At 40.4% G+C, this 23,241-nt stretch overlaps 1 protein-coding gene across 2 annotated transcripts in view; it reads right to left on the reverse strand.

Annotated features, from left to right (window-relative positions):
- The window catches only part of LOC105067298 (guanine nucleotide-binding protein G(q) subunit alpha), a 261,951-nt gene that overhangs the window by 72,139 nt on the left and 166,571 nt on the right, over positions 1 to 23,241 (reverse strand). For both annotated transcript variants that reach the window (XM_074361734.1, XM_045515156.2), the window contains exon 3: positions 2,680 to 2,834. In XM_074361734.1, coding sequence (XP_074217835.1) covers positions 2,680 to 2,834 — 155 coding nt within the window. The remainder of the gene's footprint in view (positions 1 to 2,679; positions 2,835 to 23,241) is intronic.

Genomic DNA, 23,241 nt, shown 5'->3' on the forward strand with positions numbered 1-23,241 from the left:
CCAATCCAGGCCAGTCTTTTCAACATGCCAGTGAAAGGCAAAAGAGGACTCTACTAGATTAAAAGAGACTTAAGGGACGTAAGAATCAAATGCACTGTGTGGTCCTAAAATCGACCAGCTCGAAAGGACATTGTGGAAGAACTGGGGAAATCTGAATATGAACTGGGTATAGAAAGAGAAGAAGAACCGATGATTAATTTTAGGTGTACTATGGTATCATTGTGCAAGAAAATGTTCTATTTTTCATAAAGAAATGCATACTGAAAGGTGGGCATAAGGACATGTTGTAATTTATTTTATTAATTCTACATAAAGATATGGTTAAAAAAGAAACAGGTGTACGTGTGTACACATATACACCCACTTGTACAAGTAAAAGAGCAGTTTCTCCCTGACCCCATCGGGAGAAAGTAGAACTGTGCAAAGAATAATCATCCGAACGGGTTCAGATCAGCCTGTCCCAGGTGCCCCCCCATCTTTAGTCCTAACATGGGGGATGGGCCCAAAGACCAGGCGTGTTTTTATGGTAGATGCAGCCTGTGTGACAGAATCCTAAGACGGTGGCCTTCCCAGAATCACAGCGCTCACAGGGGCTGGAGTTACTGTCCTGCATAGCTCTTTGCCCTAAAGCAACGCATGGGCACCTGTCCAGGAATCCACAAATCTAAACTGAGGGAACGTCACCATTCACGTGGTAGTTTGGTCTCAAGAACACAAGCCCAGTAGCTGACACGGGGGTCCTGAGGGCCAACAGCACCCTCTCAGAGGGTCAATCCCGGGGGCAGGAGGCAAACCATTTCCTAACAGGGAGCCTGAACCCTGGTGAGCACATTAATTATTGGACGCTGGTGCCCTGATGCCCCAAGAGAAAGACCTCTCTGTAGGGAGAACAGATACAGGTGACAGGTGAGGAACGGAACAGGTGAGGAGCGGGAGAGACAGGATTTATGATAAAAGTAAAAAGACAGGGGTTAGACATGAGGAGAGGTGGGGGACTTATGGGGAAATACAACTTCATAAAGGAGGATGTGTTCACTAGGAAGGGCCAGGAGAGGCACCACAGCCACAGAGTGAGGAGTGAAGAGGAGTAAGAGGAGTGAGAGGAGACGCGGGCGGAGGGGAAGCCAGCAAACAGGAGAAGACGTGATGAGCAGGAACAGGAAGGGGGTGGGGGAGACAGCAGCCACGTGGGGAGACGGATGGGATCTGAAATGGCAAAGGAAGCAGAAGGACAGAGGGGGCAGGGAGCAGCAGAAAGACAGCTGGTCAGAGGTTGAGGGGGCAGAGTTTGGAACAAGTAAGAGCTGAAGGCATCTTTTTCACTGCTGTACTCACTGAAACTTACACAGTAGGAACTTGGGATGGAGGGAGGGAAGAGGGATAGGCAGGCAGGCCGACCCAGAAGGGGAAGCCTGAGGCCAGGCAGGGAGGAAGGGTACGGGAAGGTGGGGAGAAGGACCAAGGAGGTAAGGAATGAGTAAGCACGTGTTCCAGAGGCACACAGGGGCTTGACATGAGCTTCAATACGACAGACTGGTGCTCACCAGCGTTCCACGTCACACCATTATGTAATTCAAATTTACCTTTGGAATACAAAAACTGTTCTGACCAACCAACATTTCTGCAGCCGACCCGAATCATAACCGATCTTACACAAACGCCGAGCACGAGGGTAAGGGCATGATCCACTTTATTGCAAAAACAGAGCTGAGCGAGCAGCTCTTCGATCTTCTCTGCACTGCTGAGTGATGCCAATCAGCCTATGGGGCTCCTTATCGTCCCCACGGTCCTCCTCTCATCCAGAGGGTCATTTCATCATACGGACTGGCCTAAGGCTGAATATTTTCCATCCACTCTTCTGTCTGCCCAGAACCAATATAAGAGGCAAATGCTGGGTAACATAATTAATGTAGACAGAAATCTGACTAAATACTACCAAAAAAAAAAAATCAATTTTTCAGGCAGTTGATTATCTACATTGCTGACCACATTGATTACATTAATCATATGATGGCCAACACTTTACTTTCTTTCTGCTGGGCAAGATTTATTCTAGAGAACTAATAAATCTCTCCAGGATGTAAATCTCTCCCAGGACACATATTTTGATTGACAGCTCACAAACAATTTTGGAATGCATGCAAAATTAGACTCACACACAATTTTCATACAAAGTCAAACCTATCCATCAACATAACAGTGGCTCCCAGAAAGCAGTCAAGGTTCTATGTCTGGAAACCAGAAAGTAGGAAGTCTGATTTTCGAGAAGCCATAATCAACTGTATTTGTTTGTGGTTCTCAATGCGTGGAGGTGTTTTCCAGCATACGAATAAGATCAGAAATTTGCATTAAAAATTGTTATTACAGGATTTCAAATCACAATGAAGTCTGTGTTTGAGAATCGCTGGTTTGCAATTTGGGGGAAGAGACAGGTTAGTGAATGCAGATTCCTAGAATCTTCAGTTTGTTTTTCAAACAGGAAACAGTAAAAGAAATATGCTCCCCGACTCATGATGTCAGTCCCTTATGATACAGTCTAAACTTAGGAGGGTGGCACAAGCTTAATATCTATGCTTCCTACCTGCACAGTTAGAATCAGACATGCTATACAAATGACAGAATGCAGAAGTCACCACTGCAGGGCACCTGCACGGGAAAGTAAAGAGAAAGAATACTCACTATTTGGTAGAGTCAGATAACTGGTATTCTCGTCGTCTGTCATAGCATTCCTGGATTCCAGGATCATTCCATAAACTCTTTATTGCATCTACATATGGATTCTCAAAAGCAGACACCTTCTCCACATCCACTTCTCGAACTAACTGTGCATGAGCCTGTTTAAAGAGAAAAAAAAAAAAAAAGCAGTTTTAATCTTCTTTCTATCCCTGAAAATTGCCTTTGGTTTGTGCACCACATTGTGCACAATGGAGGTCTTTCCTCCTACACTGGTTTTCAAACTGGCTTATAATAAAGTAATGCTTCTTTTTTTCCTCCTTAGATAAAACCCAGTCCCAAATCTCTTCCTCTAGCGTAAACCTTAAGGCTACCTAAAGGTGATTAAAGGAAAGCAGATCGTTCAGCAAGCTGACATGGTGCATATAATGACTGTCTTCAGGTGATATCACAATCCTAAAACAAGAAATATTATTAAAGGGAAAAAAGACAGAGATACTTACCCTCTCTACGTTCATAGTTTATTATAATCAAACACATAATATACTCAGTCCACGAGTGTTACGTCTTAGCAGAAGTTCAGTCAGACTCAACTAATCAGGATTAGCTTCTATGGTTTGCTTTGGGCATAGAGTGTAAAACCACTGGAACAGTTAATCAGAATGATTTGATCTGAACAACAGTCACTATTCTCCCTCCCACACAGTTGAATTTCCAGTATTTATTTTATAGCTGCCTTAATATCAGATTGAGGAGCCTAGTCAATTTTTTAAAAAGGAAGAAGGACACTGTTCTTCTCATTATACAACATTTAGCAGCAAAGAGGTAAAAACATTTCTGAAAAACCTTCGACAAGATTGAAATCAAAAGGTTGTATGGTCAACTCTCAAATTAACCAGAATATGCCACTGCCTAACAATCCCAATCAAAATAGGTTTCATGGGTATAGTATATATGTACATTATACATATATAAAAATACACAAAATGTAATAACGAATTACCTTGGAAACTGGAGGCAGATGGCTAATAATTTATTAAAGCAGTCTTGATTTTGTACAGAAATACAAACTTCTGAACTAGGTTAGCAAATGGCTATCATGATTACATGATGACCTAATTATTCCTTAAATAGTTTTAAGCAGATAGAATTTTAATAAATTTAATCCATGTTAGGTCTGTCTTGTTCCCAGTCTTTATCTTCCTTCTCATCCCATAAGAGGGAAGGGCCTCAAGTCATTAGACTAATCTTGACTTAAATAAGGTTTTAAGAAGTCCAACATGCCAGGACTAAAGAAACCACCTAGAATTCTGGATAGTTCTGCCCTGACCCTGACAGTCAGATCTAGTAACCGAGAAGCGTGAGCTCTGCCCTGGACAGTTGCTTTCTGAACCTAGTCCCTATCCAGGCAACCTGTCTTATGCCCCCACCCATCTTACCAGCCTGAAGTCCTGTGCCTGAGTCTCACTCCAGGGGGCCTACCTCAGTCAAGTTCCCAGGAGACTGAGACTTACCCTTGGAAAACAGTATCACTGGCTCCCCAGTGAATCCCCAACACTGTGCTCTGCGTGGCTCTGAAGCACCTGTTGCTCTGAGCCGATACCAAAGAGTGTGCTTACTGGGCTCACCCGCTCTGCTTTCTGCCGGCTGAACCGGGCCTCCTCCAAGTACAAAACGCTGGGTCTGGACCTCGTCCACCCTGCCCGGCAGGCACGTCTCATGCCTTCACAGGGATGCCTAATGTCACATTTCAACCCCTGCCTTTCTGCCCCTGATCAATGAATAGGAACAAAAAGTCAGTCTTCACAGATAGCGCCTGAACCAAGGTTTGAACAGAAGGTGTCCAACATATCTGATGATCCCTTGAAATGACTTTGCAGGGTATCCCTCAGCTACATCCTTGAGTTAATAATGCTGTCTTGAATGCTCATTGTCTTAACTGAATTATAAAAAGCAAATACTGAAATAGTTACCTAATGTTCTTAGTATTTTTCTGTACTAGTTTGACTCATGCTTAATGCTGCAGAACAGAAATAAATGTTTCATAGCAAAAAGAAAAAAAAAAGTTTCAAGTTTCAACCCCTGCCTTTCTGCCCTTGCTCAATGAATATGAACAAGTTCTACACTTTGTTTCCTGAGATGTGACAATGATCACCCTTGGTACAATCTTAAATTACAGTCCCCATGGCTACCTAGGAATCTGATAAAAATGCAAACCTTACAATCCTACTGCAAATCTTTTGCCTCAGAAACTCTGGAAATGAAGCTCAGCCATCTCTGTCTGAGGTGCCCTCTGGATGATTCTGATACATGCAGAAGTTTGAGAAGCACTGCAAATTATCAAGCATCGCATAGATGCTAGTTGTTGTGATCGTAATTAATTGTCTGGCTGGCCATAAAATTGCTCTCGGAAACTGAAGAGAAGAGGACCACAAAGGCAACAGTCACTCCAAAGTAGGGTGCGTTTTAAGGGCCAGGAAGACACAGAAATGAGTAAAACAGGCCGGATATAAGCAATAGGGAGTGATGGGGACTGCGGCACACTGAGAAACACACGCCCTAATCAGACAGAACAGCTGCTATTTAGCTCCGACTAATTGTTGCTGTTGGGATACAGGCCCAGTGTTGCCAGATTTTCTGACTTATCAAGGGAAGCCAAAAGTCTAGATTTTTTTTCTATAAAATATTTCTATTTTTAAATCTTGGCAACCCTATAAGAGATAAAGTATTATCTGTGCCTGAGTGGGGTCAGCTGCCACTCATCTGCCTCTCCATTTACTTCCTTAAGAAGATTGACCAAATAACACTGTGTTCTACACACAGCCTGGAACGCTGTACTGGCCACTTAGCACATGCTGATGATTAAGTAATTCTCCAGCACTTTTCTACAATAACATTAGACAAACTATTATACCCTTCTTAGGGAGAAATGGTTGAGACTTCTCTTTGTATCAGGTAAAAGCTACATGGTGACATAGGTTAGTGTAAGTAGTATTTAAAAAATGAATTTGACACTCACTACACTCAGCCAGCCATGTCAGTTGGAAGGAGTTCTATTTTTGTTTCTGGAGAAGGTAACTTATGCCAGAGAAAACAGCTTCAACATAGCAGACGCTTTTCACTGTTACGGTTAAATGTGTGTTGGACCCGTGAGATACTAGGAAGTAACAGCAATAAAAGAATCAGATGCAGTTCCCACGGGAGGGTAGGGGGACAGTCCATACAGACAGCAACCAAACAAAGTGCAGGACTATGTGCTCCAAAAGTAGAAACAAGAGGGCATATCTGCATTGCCGTCCTTAAATTTCAGTTGACTCTAAGGGCATTTAAACAGGTAAATGTTCTCAACAGTTGTATAGGGCATTTAAATAGACAATGTTCTCAATGGTTGTGTAACTGAAAATCCCGCTCCTGTAAAATGAGATTACTGTCTATTGTTGGAAAAGTCCTCTAATTTCCTATCTTGGTCTAGCTCTGCTTTTTCGTACTTCTGGCATGCCTTCTCTATTTCTTTCTGTACCTTCTCTAGCTTTTGTTCGGGGGCCGTATCACATGCCATCTCCTACAGGAAGGTGTTCCTGTTGTTCTTCCTCTCCCCCAAAAGGCGATCTTCGCATCTTTCGAACCACAGGACTTCTATATTTTGCTTAATGTTAATAGTTACATCTTAATTTCTTCTTCTAAACTACACATTGAGGGGAGGGGTGGTAGCTTACTGACTCTAATTTCTTTTTGGGCCCAGCACAGAGTGAGCAGACAACACATACTTGTCTAATTTAACTGCATTTAAAAGGTGCATATAAACACAATGCCAAGTCCTACAAGTCAAAGTCGGTTTCTCAAGGAAATCTTCTATCACCTGCTTTCATGGAACCACATAATCCTTGACAGTATTCATCTCAGTAGCTTGAGTGCATCTATTTGTGTGATACCTGTTAGTATCTTCCTCCTGATCACAGTATTACGTTCCAAGACAGGCAGAACACTGCAGTATCAGGGTCTATCAGAGTGCTACTGATGCTCAATAAATATTTGTTGGATGAAGGCTACAAGGAAGGAAAAATGGGAATTACATTAAACTGGAAATCAGGACATCTAATTTCTAGTCCTGGCTTCACCTCTAACACCTAGCCACAATAACCCTTAGGAGAAACTACTCTACCTCTTTAGAACTTCATTTTCCTGGTCTGTAAGATTATGCCATTGGAACAAACCATCTCCCGAAGGTTTCATCTAGCCATAAACTGTAGGACTGTAAAGAAATACATCTACAATCCATGGAGCATGAAGGAGTTTTAACACCGTCCCTCTGGGAGCACACAATATATCATATATTGAAACATGACCTCACTATTTCAAACAGTGCCTGACAACACAGGGCAGAACATGGTCAAGTCTGTACGTGAGCAATGCTACACGGGGGCTGAGCGAGTACAACGCGGTACGGAAGGAGAGGTCAAAGGAGATGTCAGAGGACAGGATTTATCTGGCAGGTGGAGGTGAACATGTGTGACTCTTCCCAGGAGGAGGAACAGAAGAACAAAGGCTCAGGAGACAAAAGAACACTGCATTCTCTCTCAACTGTGAAAAGAGAAAAGACATCTAGTGGGGAAGTTTCACGCTGACCTTTAATTCAAATTAACCTCCGCAGTGAAAGCTATCATATTAACCTCAGCGATGAACCTTAACTCAGAAGTCCACCTCCACAATCTGTGAAAATATACTGACCTCAAGAAGCACACAGATCACCACTTTGCCTTTATCCAGGTCAGAATTCCGAAGTCACTTTTATTGCCTCCTAAGCTTTGTTGTCTAATTCCATCCTTGATGTTTTGTAAAATGACATTCAAGTATAATCATCTGTAATTTGCATTTATGTAAGTGCTTCCATCTGAAGTTTTCTAATTTAAAAAGGTGACAGCATTTTACAAAATACACACAGAATTTTAAAACTGCCTTTAAAAATATCCTCAATGGATGTGCAATCCTCTTTTTTTTTGGTAAAAAATATTCTGTATGTACAAAGAGTATTTTTGAGTATGTTAGAGTAGGAAGATAAATTAGACTCTTCTATTTGTCCAAATGTCAACTGACAAGTGGTAAAAATCACAAGTAATTATGCGAAATTAAACAATTACTAATGGAAAGGACTACAATGAAAAGGAAAGAAGTCATTTCTAATAATATAAATAACAATTATAACTGACTACCCTTTTTATTTTGAACACTGTACACAGAAAAACAAAACAGGTATGAGTTAATTAACCATATAAACAAAATGGAAAATACAATTCTATTTCATCTTAAGTTACAGCTGAACACACTGGATGGAAATACTTAATACTGAATGCTAGCTTTCAGAATTCTTAGCAAGCTGGTGGCAAACCTTAGAGGGAACATTGTGAGAACTAAGTAGCTACTCTTAGGAACTCTGGCAGAATTCTAGGGAAAGACCACATGGAAACCGCAGGATGTGCCAATGTGGTAACGTCTTGTTTTTGTGATTCGGTGGTCATAAAATTCAGGTAAATCTTCGATGTGTTGATATTTCCATGGTTGCTTCAGCAAAGGGAAGGAAGAACTGAATTCCCACCACAGCAAGTCTTACCCTGCCCACAGAAGGCCAAGCCTTCAGAGGAAATAAAAAAGATCTTATAGTCACTTTGGAAGGATTTTCAAAAACTCATTAACAGCTTGGGGTGGCTTTAGGCTGGAATGTCACACCTATTCCGGTTCCTACACTCCAGAAGTAGAAAACCAAATGGTAATTTCCACATTTGTTGAAGCTCTTAGACACAAATATTCAGCTCATTAGGGCCGCTCGATTTGCAGGGATGCCCAGCACACACAGAGGGCCTCTGAATTAGAAAGGGTCTGAACTGCTGAGTCTGTTTTAATCCTGAACTGAAGTTCACATCTTCTCGCTCTCTGTCTCTCTTTTTTTTTTTTGGTGCTTATTTCCATTTCAGCATTCAAGTCTAAATTATGGCTGGAAAAAAAATCCCAGACTTCTTCTGTTTTCTTCTCAAAAGAAATACAGAGTAGAATGATGGACCCTGGGATCAGATCGCTGTGCTGTAATCCCACCACCATCCAGCATTAGCTGGGCATGACCTTGGGCAAGCTACTTAACATCTCTAAACCTCTGTTTGCTAATCTGTTAAATGGGGGTAACAACAGCACTTATTTTAGAAGGTTAAATGACAGAATGGATATAAAACACTTAAAGGCAGAGCCTAACACCCAAAGCTGCTACTTGTTTAAAAAGCAAAAGAAAAGAAAAATAGCACAGAAAAATGTAGAATGCAGTGAACATAATTACTAGATTTTGTGACCTTGGGCAAATCATTCACCTTTATTTACTCAAATGTGAAACAACATTCTGGAGATCATCCTGGATGATGGCTCTCAATGAGTCCTCAAATTTGCAAACACCCGTTAAAATTTCCTACAGAAAACCTGGACAAGAACTATCATTTCTTAGACTCCTTCACCTTCTCTGACTGCATCACAACTTGAACAGCTGACCTTCATTAAGGAGCATTATACACAGAGTGACAGTTGTTGCTGCATTTTTTTAAAATGGGCATTACTGCATAAATGACAAAGAATGGCAAAGTCACACTGAGCTGCTGTCAGCTGGGTGCACGTAGTGAGTGACTCATTCCCACAGAACAGCCTCTCCACACTTATGATTCAACTCATGGCTCAGCAAAATTACAAATTACTCCATGACACTGCCTTCTGAAAAATCCCTGATGGAGATTACAAATCCTGTGTGTGGATCCTTCGGGGCCAGGGATCTACTGATTCTCCTTTGCTGAACACCCCTGTCCCTCTTGACCCCTTGGATAAAATATCATAGTATTTGCATATAACCTACGCACATCCTCCCGTATACTTTAAACCATCTCTAGATTACTTATAGTACCTAATACAGTATAAATACTACGTAAATAGTTGCCAGGGTAAAGCAAATTCAAGTTTTGCTTTGGAGAACTTTCTGGAGCTCTCCCCCAATATTTTCCATTGTCAGTTGGTTGTATCTGCTGATATGGAGGGTTGAATGGAATGAATCTCATAATAGCAAAGAGGGAGACTCTGAGCAATAGCTTGGGATCAAATCAGGCATCAATCATAACTGTCAATTCCAGCCCTGCGCCTTTAGGCTGGCCTCTCAACCTTCCTGAACCTCTGCTTCCTCACCTGTGAAATGGAGGAAATGGTTTATTTTATTTAGCCGGTTAGGAAAATTGTAACAGTTGTTAGTAAAATACCTAAAACAAGTATTATAATTACTGTGAAATCTTGTGGTATCTCAAAATTACCATTAATAAATATTAATTATTTCAACAAATACTTATCTACCATGTGTCAGAGCAATACACTAGACACTGATAAAGCAGAGAAGTTGTGTTAAATAAAATGTTCCAGATTGCAAGATATTAGATAAGTTTATTAAACTGTCATTATTGTATTTTAAGGTTTTACAAATGGATTTATTTTCATTATTAAATTTGCTCTTCTACAGTTAAAAGAGTTTTATTTTTAATCTCTATTATGGCATTCACCAAGGCAATCAATGACTGTAAGGCATACTGCCTTTCCCAAAAACATTTGCTGGAAATGAGTTTCTCTTTTTGGTTTTGCTTCACTATAAGTTCTATTTGCTTCCGACATGTTGCGGTTCCTTCTTCGATAGAACATTTAAATAATAAAGAAGGAGTATTTTCTCTTTTTCTTTTAAAGAACTCCATCTCTTTCTTGGCTGTACCAGTATAAATTTCATGTAAACATCCTTCTACTGAGTCCTTTGCTGATCATTTTCCTTTTCGTGTCTGTCGGCCAGGTCATAATGATCAGTGTCAATGACACTGCAGGTCAGAGTGGGATGTGTCATGGCACGACACACACCAAGCAGTTCCAAAGAGTGTGTTAAGTTTCAAAATATTCTCTGAAAGTATTAGGACCATTGGGATTTTAATGGCTGTTTACCTGAAAAATGGATCCCAGAACCAAAGTCAGGTAACTGTAGAGAATGATGTTTATAAAAAGTTACATAGACGGTCTGTTTTGCAGAACTCAGAACCTTTAATAAGACAACGGTGCTAGGAATCCGTAACTGCAGGGTCAGGTGGAGACACTACTGTATTTTCCAAACTGGTGACCAAGGCAGCACTTCTCCCCAGATAAGCTGATAAGACTGGTGTTCTCATGAGTCACACTTTGAAAAACACTGACTAGAGATTGAGACACCCAACAACCAAGTAGGGACTGTTTTTACGCAAGCAAAACAACTAACTGACTGACTCGCCCCCACTCTGGCATAATAGGCTAATGCCTCCTTTATAGATTCACATCATCTTCATTTCTGAGTCCACATTTTGCATGTGGTTCATTTCCTGATATTATGTCTCAGAAAAAAACATAATCATTTTAGCCCTTTGCAATGTCTGTGCTCCTACAATCTTATTAACCAGAGGAGTGTGCTGCTGCTGGTTTGGAATTTTATTTTGTCTGACAACAGGAAAAACAGATCAAGAAGACTCCCCTGCTCAGCCTGGTAGACTTTCAAACATGGGAAAAAAAAAAAAGACGGAAGGAAGGAAGAGAAGGAGGGAGGGAGAGAGAGAAAGAAAAGAAAAAAAAGAAAGGAAAAGAAAAGAAAAGAAAGAAAAAAAAAACCCCAAGTTCCTTATGGAAGGGAGGCCCAGAGGCACCCAGGAAGGTCAGGGTGTTACAGAGCCCTTCTGGGACATCCACCGGGAAACCTGACCACTGCAGCTGAACACACTGTGTTCAGGAGAACCGAACGTGAAAGGTTCACAATCTCAGAACTTTGCAGAAGAAAATGAGCTTCTTAAAACACATGTTTAAGTATCTCTTTAACTCAGAGGGCAAGGGACACTGCCAATAGTAAGAATGTAAAAAGAATCAACAGCAATAATGCCTACTTGTCCTATGAAGAAGAGTAATGAGACATCTAGAATCTGAGCAGGAAGAAGGGACGGGAAGGAAGAAAGCCCACATCTCACTAGGTATTTGGGGGGAGGTAAATAGTAAGTTCCATAATTTGTCACTTTGAGGAAGGACCCAAATTTCAGAAAGATTATGGATAAGAATCAATTATAAAAGGTTACCTGGACCAGTGTTGAGAAATTGGTAACTTTCTAGTGCAAGTATGACATAGTTTATAGTCTACATATGACACTTTTGAGTATGAAAAGAACTATTCAAGATAGTTAATGCTATATATATCTTTGAAATATTATTTATTGACCAACACACAACAGTTTTATTATACTGGTATTATTAAAATGTTTCTAAACATAAAATTCTTCCTAAAAAATAAAACTTTCATATATCTATATAAAGAAAATAAAAGAGCAGGATCTTTCTTGATATGTCCATGTATTTTAGTTATGTTCTTATCCATATCTGTTTCTAACATCATATCCCTGACATTGTTCAGAAGACTGTATTTTTTTCAATATGCACATATTATATATTTAACTATTTCATAAAATTGCCTGCAATATTCCTCAAAATTGCATTAGCTATTTTAGGTTAATAAATGTGAAACTGTTAACATTTTCAATTGGGTCCTTCTTTATAGACCTTAATATTTTTAACTGAAAAATATTCTCTCTTTCAGGGGCTAAAATACCTGGTAAGTCCAAAACAAATTCTGCTAAATGTTAAGATATTCTTTATTATTTTTTCAAATGCAAATTTGTAAATATTTCAACTCAAATATTTTCATAGGAACTATCTCATTTACCAGTTCTTAATATTATTCTTTCACAGATACTTCTAGGAGACAAAATTCAAGATTGGTAGATTATCAAGCTTGTCTGAACACAATTATGATTTATGTGTGAGTCACAACTAATTGCAAGAACATTTCTGCTCCATAGGCTTCTTAATTTAATACATGTTCTACCATGTTACTGTGCACTATCAAGCACTACATATCATTACCACAAAATATTTTTATTTTCAACATTTTTAAAGAAGTAAAAACATTTACTACAGTATTCAGAATGATAGATATTTCACTTTATTAAAATGAGCTATCAAAAGCTTCACCTTGATTCTATGAATTAAAAGAGGGGAAAGCTAAACCATCAATTGTTTGCAAAGATTTCCATCTGCTAAGGGAGTTAACAGATTAATAGCTATTCTTTCTTTCTTTCTTTTTTTTTTTTTGTACCTGCAGAAGAAAAACTGGAATACAAAATGAACTAAATTAACTTGGAACGGAAGTCACTTGATCTAAGTGAAAAAGTCATACTTCAGAAGTAATATAAAATTGTAATTTCTGCAGCTACCCTTGCTGAAATGTCATCTTTGGGCACAATCTTCTGAAGGTAATAGCTAACTTTTGAAGTAGTTGCTGATACTTTTTCAGCAGATCTGTGTCTTTTCAATTTTGTATGGTTGATGATAAAACCTTGGCTACAATGACAGATGCTGAATATCCACAAGCAGTTTTGTACAAGTTATACATTACCATTCACTTTCTTAAGAAACAAAAATTCAGTATTTTTTTTTTGTTGTTAAATATACATCTGCAGGGTTTTTTTTTTTTAAGCTTATTGTGGCCAAAAGAATTTACTCCAAAATAAAACCATTATCAAACAATAAAACAAACAGTAATAAATTTAGACCAAACAATAGATGATAAAACCATTGAAACAAAAGCTTGCAGACCATCATGGCAAGACTGCTCAACCTTGATTTTCTACATACATTTCCCAAATACCCAACAACCTTCCACTGACCTTGCCCACTGAAGATTTGATGTGTTAGTGGACCTCACAGCTTACAGACCAGAGCACAGCAAGACTGGCTAATAACAAATGGGTGATAAAGGCAGCAGCAACATATCCTTGTCTATCACCCTAGACACTGGAAGGAATTGGCTGTCCCTAGTAACTCCTGTCCACGTTTATTCCACATTAGCAGTGAGTGCCCACATGCTGTCTTTGAAAGAGAGGTGCAGTTACACTGTATCTGGGAAGGATTTGGAAGAGTTGGAATATCTTTCTGACTTAACCAAGTGCTAAAGTGAGAAATCTGTTCAACTGCATGGGCAGGATTTGGAAATACAGAGTGAAAGTCTACCAAATCCATCCTGGCTTATTTTAATGCAGCTATTAACAAGAATGCTTCATTGAAAAATAAGTAACTGAAACAAATGCTAAACTGGTGGGATGCTGGGCCAAGAGGTGTAAATCACAAGTGTCTCAGGCACACTAGGACTCAGGGTCAACCTCTGTCTGGAGAAGACTTGGGCTGGGGAAACAAGGGAATAGTGAGCTGATGGTTTGTGGACCTGCTTGGTCTAGTACAAACAATCTTTTTAAAGCGGACAACCTCTAGAATTGAGAACAAGACAAGAGGCCATAACAAGTAAGCTCCTATCTGCCCCTCACTATTGTCAATAATCATGGGACGGAGCATAATTCCTTATGGAAGTGAAGAATATTCTATGTCCTGTAATGCCAAAACTACCTACCTACCTACATACCTACCTAATGAACTAAGTTATGTTAAAGAATAGAAACTGACCAGATTCATATTACCTGCCTGGCCCTGAAGAAATCTGATTTTGCACCCCACCCTCCACGCTCAACCCCCTGCAGAGTTTGGCTAATTCTTGCATTCTTTTGTGTGACAATGAGGCTTATATACTCTGCATAAGAGGAACTGAGAATTACACTGAATCTGACTCCCACCAGCAGGCATTTTCTCAGCTTCCTGGTCAGGATCCCCTGAAAAATGTGCACCTGTGATTTCCAGCATTTTCCCCTCACCATCCCCTTAAATTATGTCCTAGAGCTGTGGTTACACTGAACCGTGAATACTTGTGTTGTGAGTTCCAAACCACCCCAGTCTAACCAAAGGGGCCAGGGCGTGTGTTAGAGAGCAAACAGTACCACACGGTTTGGGTTGTTAAGGGTGGTCGTGATTATCACAAGGTGCGGAGCACAGTGAGTTACTACGGGCCTGTGGTTTTGGAGTCAAATGCTGGGTTTCACCCATGCTCCTATTTACTTACTTTGGGGCTTCTCTAAGCTTCAATTTTCTTAGCCCTAAATTGAGATAATGATACCTTCAGCATAGCACTGTCGTAAAGCTTAAATGTAACACTACACATGAAGCAGCACAGTAAAAAACACACACTAAAGGTTCAGTATAGAGCAGCAGCCTTTAGTATGTATTTCAGATATGACCCAATGGGAATTATGGTGAAATATCCTCAACACAGCCCTTTTCTTACGTACAGTGAGCCAACCCATTGAGGGGTTTCAACTTTGGGGAATATAAAATATAAAATAATTTCTATATACCAACATGTTAAATAGCGCTAACAGTTTGATATGTCAAGGAAATGCTATTTTAAACTCTTGTTTAAATTGTGGGTTATACATTTTTTATACAAAAATTACAGTGACCACTGGTGATTATTTTACAGTTAAAGTTGTTTTTCCAAAGAGCAGTATGTTGACTTTGTTAACATACAGTATTTTTTCTCCATAGGTAAACCTAAATCTTATTATACTGTATTCACCTCAATGTTGAGTTTTCAAAACATGCCAAGATCATAACTTAACTAAAACCTTTTCTAAGACACCCAAATAGATGTGCATGAAGATTTCACCAGATATTGTATCTCCAGACACGCTCTTCCCCTTAAATTCTGATGAGATTTCTACGAAAAGCTGAGAGGCGACGTGGCATGGGTCATGAAATTAAACTAAACCAAATCCATCTTTATATAACTCCAGAGGACTGAGCATTTTCATTGCTTTTTCAGGAAGTAAAAATGCATATTGCCTCTTTTATGTGTTCTCAGCTATGTATCTATTTTTGAAAATTTCATGTAATTTCTAAATTTAGCTCCTACTTCCTTTTTACTGTGCTGTCTGAGCTACATTCCAACTCTGATAACATTCTGATCTTCACTCCAAGGAACCTCTATAGAAACTGAACTCTCAGGAGGAGGATAACGTGTCATTACCCTCTTCTGTGCTTGCCGATGGCAGCACAAGATGACCACTTTCTTCCCTTCTGCAGTTTCCCAGGGCACCAGCTACATATTTTAAAATTCCCTTCACTTGGTGGCAGGAAACATCATCCTTTCTAGAGCTTCAGTATCTTTTATCAAAACAATCTCTTGCTAGGAAAATGAGTTAAAGGAAGAAACTCCTCTCTTTTAACCTAAGGCAGAAGACAGAGGGGGAGAGAAAACAGAAAGAAAGAACAATAAAGAAAGAGCTGGTGTGCTGGAATGAGGTTAAAAACAATGGTGTACATACGGATAGGAATTTCAGAATAGTTTATCTGGATGAGCTATCATTCTATGAAAATGTTACTTTCTTTTTATTTTCTGTTCATTAGGATCAGGTTTAATAAGGATGAGTTATACAGAGATTTAAAAATGTGGTATGAGGAGAAAATGTCAAGTGATACAGTCATTGCCCGTTATCTGTGGGGGGACTGGTTCCAGGAGTCCCTTGAATACCAGACGCCACGGATGCTCAAGTCGCTGATACAAAACGGTGTAGTACAATGAAGAGAGCTGGCCCTCCATATCCACGGGTTTAGCACCCACGGTTTCTGCACCTGCAGATTTAACTGTGGATACGGAGGGCCTACTGGATATTTAAAATGTTGGGCAGAAACAATCTGAGTGTGCAGCCAGTAAACGCAGCACAGGAGTCTACGTTTCTGGAAGAAATCATTAGTCACAAGTAGCAGCAGCCCTTAATTAAAAAGCTAACCCACAGAGCTGGTGAAGGAAGGCTGTGTAGGGGAGACTCAGTCTTCCAAGAATCCTATCCATCCTCTCATTTAAGCCTTTCCTAATTATTATCTTCTTGAGGCATTTACAGTCTTCATAAAACACTTGCTGGGCACCAAGCCACACACCGCCAGCTATGTAAGTGCTCTGTGTTTGTATGCATAGAATTCCCAACGATGCTGTAAGTTACATCATGTCAGGGACTGTCTAATATTTCTTACATTCTTACATTGTAGTATTTCTTACAATGCTAGGGCCACTCAATAAATATTCTACAATGGAAATAAGCTTTCTTCCTCTCTGATCTATTTGTCCAGAAATGCGATCTAGCAAGACTGAGGATAAGAGGAAATAATGACCAGTATCAGACAGAGGAAGCAGTCCTGCCTAGGAAGTTAGCATGTCTGGCAGGGCCTCTGGTTGATCTTGGACTAGTCTCTCTTAACCTGCATAGGTTAAGTACTGACTTCTGTAACTGAGTTGTTGAACTAGAGAGAGGCTGAGGTGCCTTGCCCTTATGATTATACATTCAAATATAAGCTGAGGTGAAATTAAAATATTTAACCAATGGTATGGCACGGACACTGGTCAGACAGAACAGAGCAGGGCTCTGGGCTTCCCTTGTCTTGCCTCCCATCAACATTTTAGCTCCCGGACCACAAAAAGGTCAGGAATGTCCCAGGTGCTGGGGTCACTCAAGGATCTTGGAGGCAGTGGCTATATTATAATTTGAAAAAACTTTTAACACCGGTAGAGTGAGTCATGGGTAAGGGCTGAATATCAACTCAAAGTATTATCTTTGAGTCATAAACGTGCTAATACTATTCGAAAGTTATTATCCTTATCTGATGGTGCAGAACTGCTTAGGAGCTGGTAATAAAGTGGGAATGGAAATTCCCACCACCTCCATCAATAATAGGTCTTTTTGATTCCACTTCTTTGCATACTTCTAACTCAACTTTTTTTTTTTGAGCTAGCCATTCTATAACTCCCAGCTTTTCCTCAATAACATGAGTTCATCTTGCAATGAGGAGCCCAAACCATGCTCTGTTCCCTGCTTTGCTCAACAAACAAAGCCGTCACAAACAGATCTAACAACAACCTTGGTCTTACAGATGGGGGAAGTGTTATTTTTTGTTCACAATAAAATTCCCTATGACCCGCAACAGCAGTAACAGTCCTGTCTGAGGACGGGAAGCCACTCTGGACACAGCTGCAGCTCATGGGAAGCCAGCAGCCCTGAGAGTCCAAGAGCATGACACAGAATGGGCGGAGGGGTGATGTAACCCGTGCACTAAGCAGTACTAAGTAATCCTTAGTGGTACTGAGTATTAGTACTTGGCTAAACACTGGAATCACCTGGGGAACTTTAAAAAACACCTATGTCTACATCCCACCCTTGGAGGTTCTGATTTAATTGGCCTGGGAAGTGACCAAGGCTTTATAATGCCCCCCCTAGGTGGCCTAACGTTCAGCCGTAACTGTCCGCCAGGTCCACCAGGTGCAGGAGGGGACTATCCAAACCTATGTGTTTAATCTGAAAAGAAGAAAGAAACTAAGGGTTTTTTTGTATTTAACGTATGGAATAACAACAGCGCCATCATCCTTCTGAGGGCCGCGTGTGGTTTCCAGGAGTCTCACTCCTTGGTTCATTTTCAGCGTGTGTGCCCTGGTCAGTAATCTACAGCCGCCACTCTCTGAGAGAGAAGACTCCTGACGCCAGTGTGTAAAGAGAAGGGAATGCTCAGGAAAGCATTTTGAGCCATGAGGCTTCCCAATTATGTGAAGGCAAACTACTTACAAGAATTGTAGAACTCAAAGAAGAGTTGCACATTTTTCTTTTATAAAATGACAAGTGTTCCAAGTATGCTGACTTTTTTTTTTTTTTTGGTCACGGCAAGGGGCTGACGGAGCAGCTTATCTGGCTGATACTTTTATAAAAATAAACATAGTTAATCTATCTCTTCAAGGCCAAAGAGCATTTCAACAGTGAGTGAGAGAGAAACTGTGAGGAAACTTGAGCTGTGGCAAGAGCACATTTGAAAATGGGTATTTGTAAATGTTCCCATTGTGATGTGATTCTGCTATTAAAGCCAATGTCAGATGTGACAACAGGAGAAAAAAAGAATACTATCTTATGTGTAAACTTTAAAACCTTGGGTAAAAAATATTCTAAAGAGAGTTTCAGTGGGGTTTGTAACCCATTTGTTAAAGATGAATAAGGTCACACCTGTTAATCAGTTTGAAAGAAGGGCTGACAGATAACCAGCAAGACGGAAACTTACTAGCCAAATTTCAATGAAAAAACCTTTGTATAATTGGTGAACGGGCCTGGAAACAAGCACAGTGATTTAGCGGGCACAGCCGACAATGCAACTCCTTCCCCATACACCTACATATCTTGGGTGATACCTTCTCATTTATGACACACTAAAAATAACTGCAGAATTAAACTGAAACTCGAGCTGGACCACTGAATCGTCATCACACAGACCCAACTGATTTTTAAAAACATTAAATGTTTTATATATCACAAAGAACTCCAAAATTTATATAGTTGCAGTAAAAATCAAAGTAATTTTTATCGACAGGACCATCCTCTGTTTAACAGACTCCCCTGTATCTTCAGCCAGCCACTCCAGAGTCAGAGATCTGCAGTGGGGAGAGAGAAAGCCTGCCCGGCACACTGCGGACCCTGGTTCCCAGTGGGACTGGTGGTGCACAAGAGGGAAAACTGGAAATCCTATCCCAGAAGCGAGCATGGAGAAAGGTCTGGAACTCTGCTAAAGACTGCTGTGGAAATCAAGCGTAATTGCTTCAGCAGACAAGTATACGTGTCACAACTTCAGTGGAACTTGGGAGAGGCTGTGACTCATATTTTTATTCTCCAGCATCTCATATGATGGGTTTAGATGCTGGGTACACCACAAATGCTGTTGACAAAAGTAATGACTTTTCGGTGAAAAAACTGTATCTTTTCAGCAGTGTATCAGTGGGGTCCCTTTCTACTAATGCAACACAAAAATCATCATTCTTATCATTGATAATGTGTTCTGATACAGTATCTACAATGGTCAGCCACTAGGAAGTGGAAAAATGACTAATTAGTATCAATTATAAAAAGCCTCTGTTAAATATAGTACAGTGGAAAACTACGAGACAGTGTTCTGAGCCCCAGAAGACACCCACTTTCAATGTGTTAGAGTGATCTGCTTCACACCCCATGTATTAATATTTGGTTTAGCTGCTAAAATCACTAAACATCTTGTTCTTAATATTGTGTCTGTAAAAATGCCCATGTGAGAAAACAGAACTGGTTATAGAGAGATTACATCTTACACGATCACAGAAACACTGTTTCTGCTTTTGTGAAATCTTACCTGAAAAGCAAATTTCTCTGAACATGAGTTAGGTACAAGCAATAACTAACGGTGAATATTTTTATGTATTCATATACCTTGACTTCAATTTCTCTGCAATGTCGGGGTCTCATGTGACCTAAACTAGTTGTAGGCAATTGCCCTCGCCAGCTTGCCTCTCAGAACACATTAACTAGAGGAAGAATCCTCCACTGGCTCGAGACCACGTGCCTTTCTCACCTGAGGTGCCTCCGCTCCGGGTAACTGAGGATATAGCACATGTAGGTCAAAGACATCCTTTGCAATGATTGAAACCCACCCCCAACCTCAGCAGCATTTAGAGCATTCCCTCCCTCTCGCCCTCCCTCCACTGCTTTTCTGTTTTTCAATATGGGGCACAAAAAGCTGAATTTTAGTAAGACAAAACTCTCATGATCCTTAAGGTTCTCCATGCAGTATTGTCACATATAAGTGTTCTACTCTTTTTGTCTTTTGCTCCCTTCTTGCTGATTCATGAGAGAGAGGAGTTGGGAAAGGAACAAAGTAAATCCAGGCTGGGCTTCACCTACCAGGACATTTTATTTTTCCTTAAACCCTGACGTCCAATAACAAAGCTCTGGCTCTAATTACTCACAACGTTACTTGGTTTGAAAGCAATGATGCAGACTAGATGGCCCGCTCTGCAGAGCTGTGTGTACTACACTGAGGTGCTGCACTAGGGCGAGGAGGAAATGGGTGTGGTACGCCTGGAAGAAGATGTAGGCAGGAGATGCCTAGAACCAAAGTCCATGGTAACAAAACATGTTACCTGGTAGATAAGAAACCACAGCATCCATAAAGTCACTATTAAAATGCATATTTAGAAAAGCACCAAGGAAACCCCCAAAAACGTGATCTTGGAAGTACTCAAGTCTATGGTAACAGGTATCATCTGAACCCCCTCTTAGTAAGCCTAACTGAATGCATACTTCCCAGCCCTTCTGGACTGTTTTTCATCTGATATGAGTCTCCTGTCATTTACAGGGTATGCTGTAGGAAATACTTTATTCTGTTTACTACTAAGCACCTGCTTGTTTCCATCACTGTGATAGGCACTTTAGGAGAGACATAGATGCAACTGGTTAGAGAGAGACAACTGCAAAGACAAGTAATCAAAGGAAGGAACCTGAAGAAGAATTTGGACCAGGCAAGGCTCAGCTAAGAGGCAGCCCTCAAATGCACGTTCTGGGGAAATACACAGACCCTTCTGGGAGCCCGGAGCCAACGGGGCAGTGGGAACTGAACCCCCCCCCCCCCCCCGCCTGCTGCTGGCCAGACACACAGCGTCTACTTTTTCCCATGCCCCACGAAGGCACGGCCTGGACAGGGGCAGGCCTCCAAGAAAGGCACCAGTGGACCAGCCCAGAGAAATGTCTCTTCTTTGCCTCCAAGTAGCATTCACAGCACTTGTTACACAATTTAACAGCTAATTGTATACTGTCTTGTGCTGTTCTTGCTTTATTTTGTATTTTAAAATATCATCTCCCTAGCTAGCTGTTCCCTGAGTGGTCTGTCTCTCCCTTGGATGATGAGATTCCTTCGAGGGCTCCCTTAGTTGGTTCTGAATGCCTGTTTCAGGTAACTGTTCGGATCAGAAATACAGAGTAACAACCGTGGTTGGTGCCTTTAGACGAAATTCCCCAGGGTGTGGGGTCAAGACTTGTCACTGTTTTCTAGGGTTTTCTGGTTCCCACCTTTACGCTTAGCCGCAAATGGACATGAAGCCATTCTTGAAAACATCAATGTGTATCCCAGGCTTCAAGTTCAGTTTCCACTTCCTCAGAGGCTCCTGCTGAGGAAAAGTTGAGAATGGAGACGTTCTTCTGAGGATCTCTCTTAGATGAGATAACAACGGCTTTGAAGAGCCAGGAAGCGAGAGCCTTTTCCTCTTTAGGCAGTGAGTCTGGTTGTCCACACAACTATTTTTAATCCTGCACTCTACTGCTAAGGAGGCAATTTGCTCAATAAGGCAAATTGCAAACGTTTTATGTAAATCCTACAGTTACCACCCTTTCTTTTGTAGAAACAGGCTCCACACAAGGAGAAGCTGATCCAATAGTTAAAGTATGAAAGAGTTGGCTGTTGTAGAAAAAATATTTTCTTCCTACATCTAGGCAAAGGCAGTGTCCAAAATTCCTACAGTCTGATCAAATTAAAACCACATGGAAAATGGTGTTGAGCTGGGTTTTTTTCTTTTTATTTTTTTAAGACAGAGAAAAATATTTTACAATATGTAACAATATATTTAGAAATTGGGTATTATATACCAATGAGTAGTATCAGTTTTTGAAATTGAGTGTCAAAATTCTCTATGTTAAAACATTAAGTAATGACAGTTGTGCAATAACGACTTAGTGTCACTACAACTACACGTCTGTAACTGCTGAAAGACTGAGATTTTTGTCTTAGCTCTCAAACGCACAGCAGGTGAGTTTTTACGGAAGGAGCTTGACTATATTATTTTTCACTTCCTCATCTTCTCAGTAGTTTACAACCATTTTGCGGAAACACTATGAGAGATGAATTATGACCCACATTATGAACTGTTAAATATAAGTGGTGTATTGCTTTTTTACACAATTGTTAAGTCCGTGATTCTCAGTATATACGATTTTATGCCTTTAGGCCAATTACAATCACAATTTCATGGCTTAGATGGGTTTTGGTACAGAATTTTTAAAATTGGGGACTGTTCTTTCAAATACACTATGACTTTACTCTATTTTTGTTTTTAACAGACTGCTGCAAAGATCTACATCACAACCTGCAACGCTGGTTGATTTCAGTAAGAACTGCAAACCTGCCTGTGAGAACAGAGCCTGGCTCACATTTGTTTAAAATGTCCTGAGGCAATCTGATTCCTGGCACAGATCCTGGCAGGAGAAGGAGCCGTCTGCAGGTACTGGAAAGGTAGTCACTTCTGGCATTTGGTGGGAACAGTAGATCTACTTTTAGGTCCTGGAACTGATTGGAGTTTTCAGAGAACTACATTGGCAACTTCTGTCATGGTTTTGGTTACTTGAGTTACTACAGACTAGCAAAATAACACATTACTGGGTGACAACACAGTTACAACGCTCATTACTAACTTCAGACTAGAAGTGACTAGTGAGATGAAATCTAATACTTTAAATCAACAGATTTAAGTACTGGGATAGGAGTATAACTTCCATAGTGTCATTCTGAACCAAAGAAGAGAAAATTTTTTGTAGTATAAAATTATGTATAACCACGTACAGTAAGGACAGAAAAACGTCTCTCTTTGACTTACTGTGTGCTAGGCAGACAAAGTTCTAAGTACCTGAACACAGGATATGCACTTAATCTTTACAACAACCACAGAAGATCGCTATTATCCTT

The sequence above is a fragment of the Camelus bactrianus genome, chromosome 4 (assembly GCF_048773025.1).
Source record: "Camelus bactrianus isolate YW-2024 breed Bactrian camel chromosome 4, ASM4877302v1, whole genome shotgun sequence".
Lineage (NCBI taxonomy): Eukaryota > Metazoa > Chordata > Mammalia > Artiodactyla > Camelidae > Camelus > Camelus bactrianus.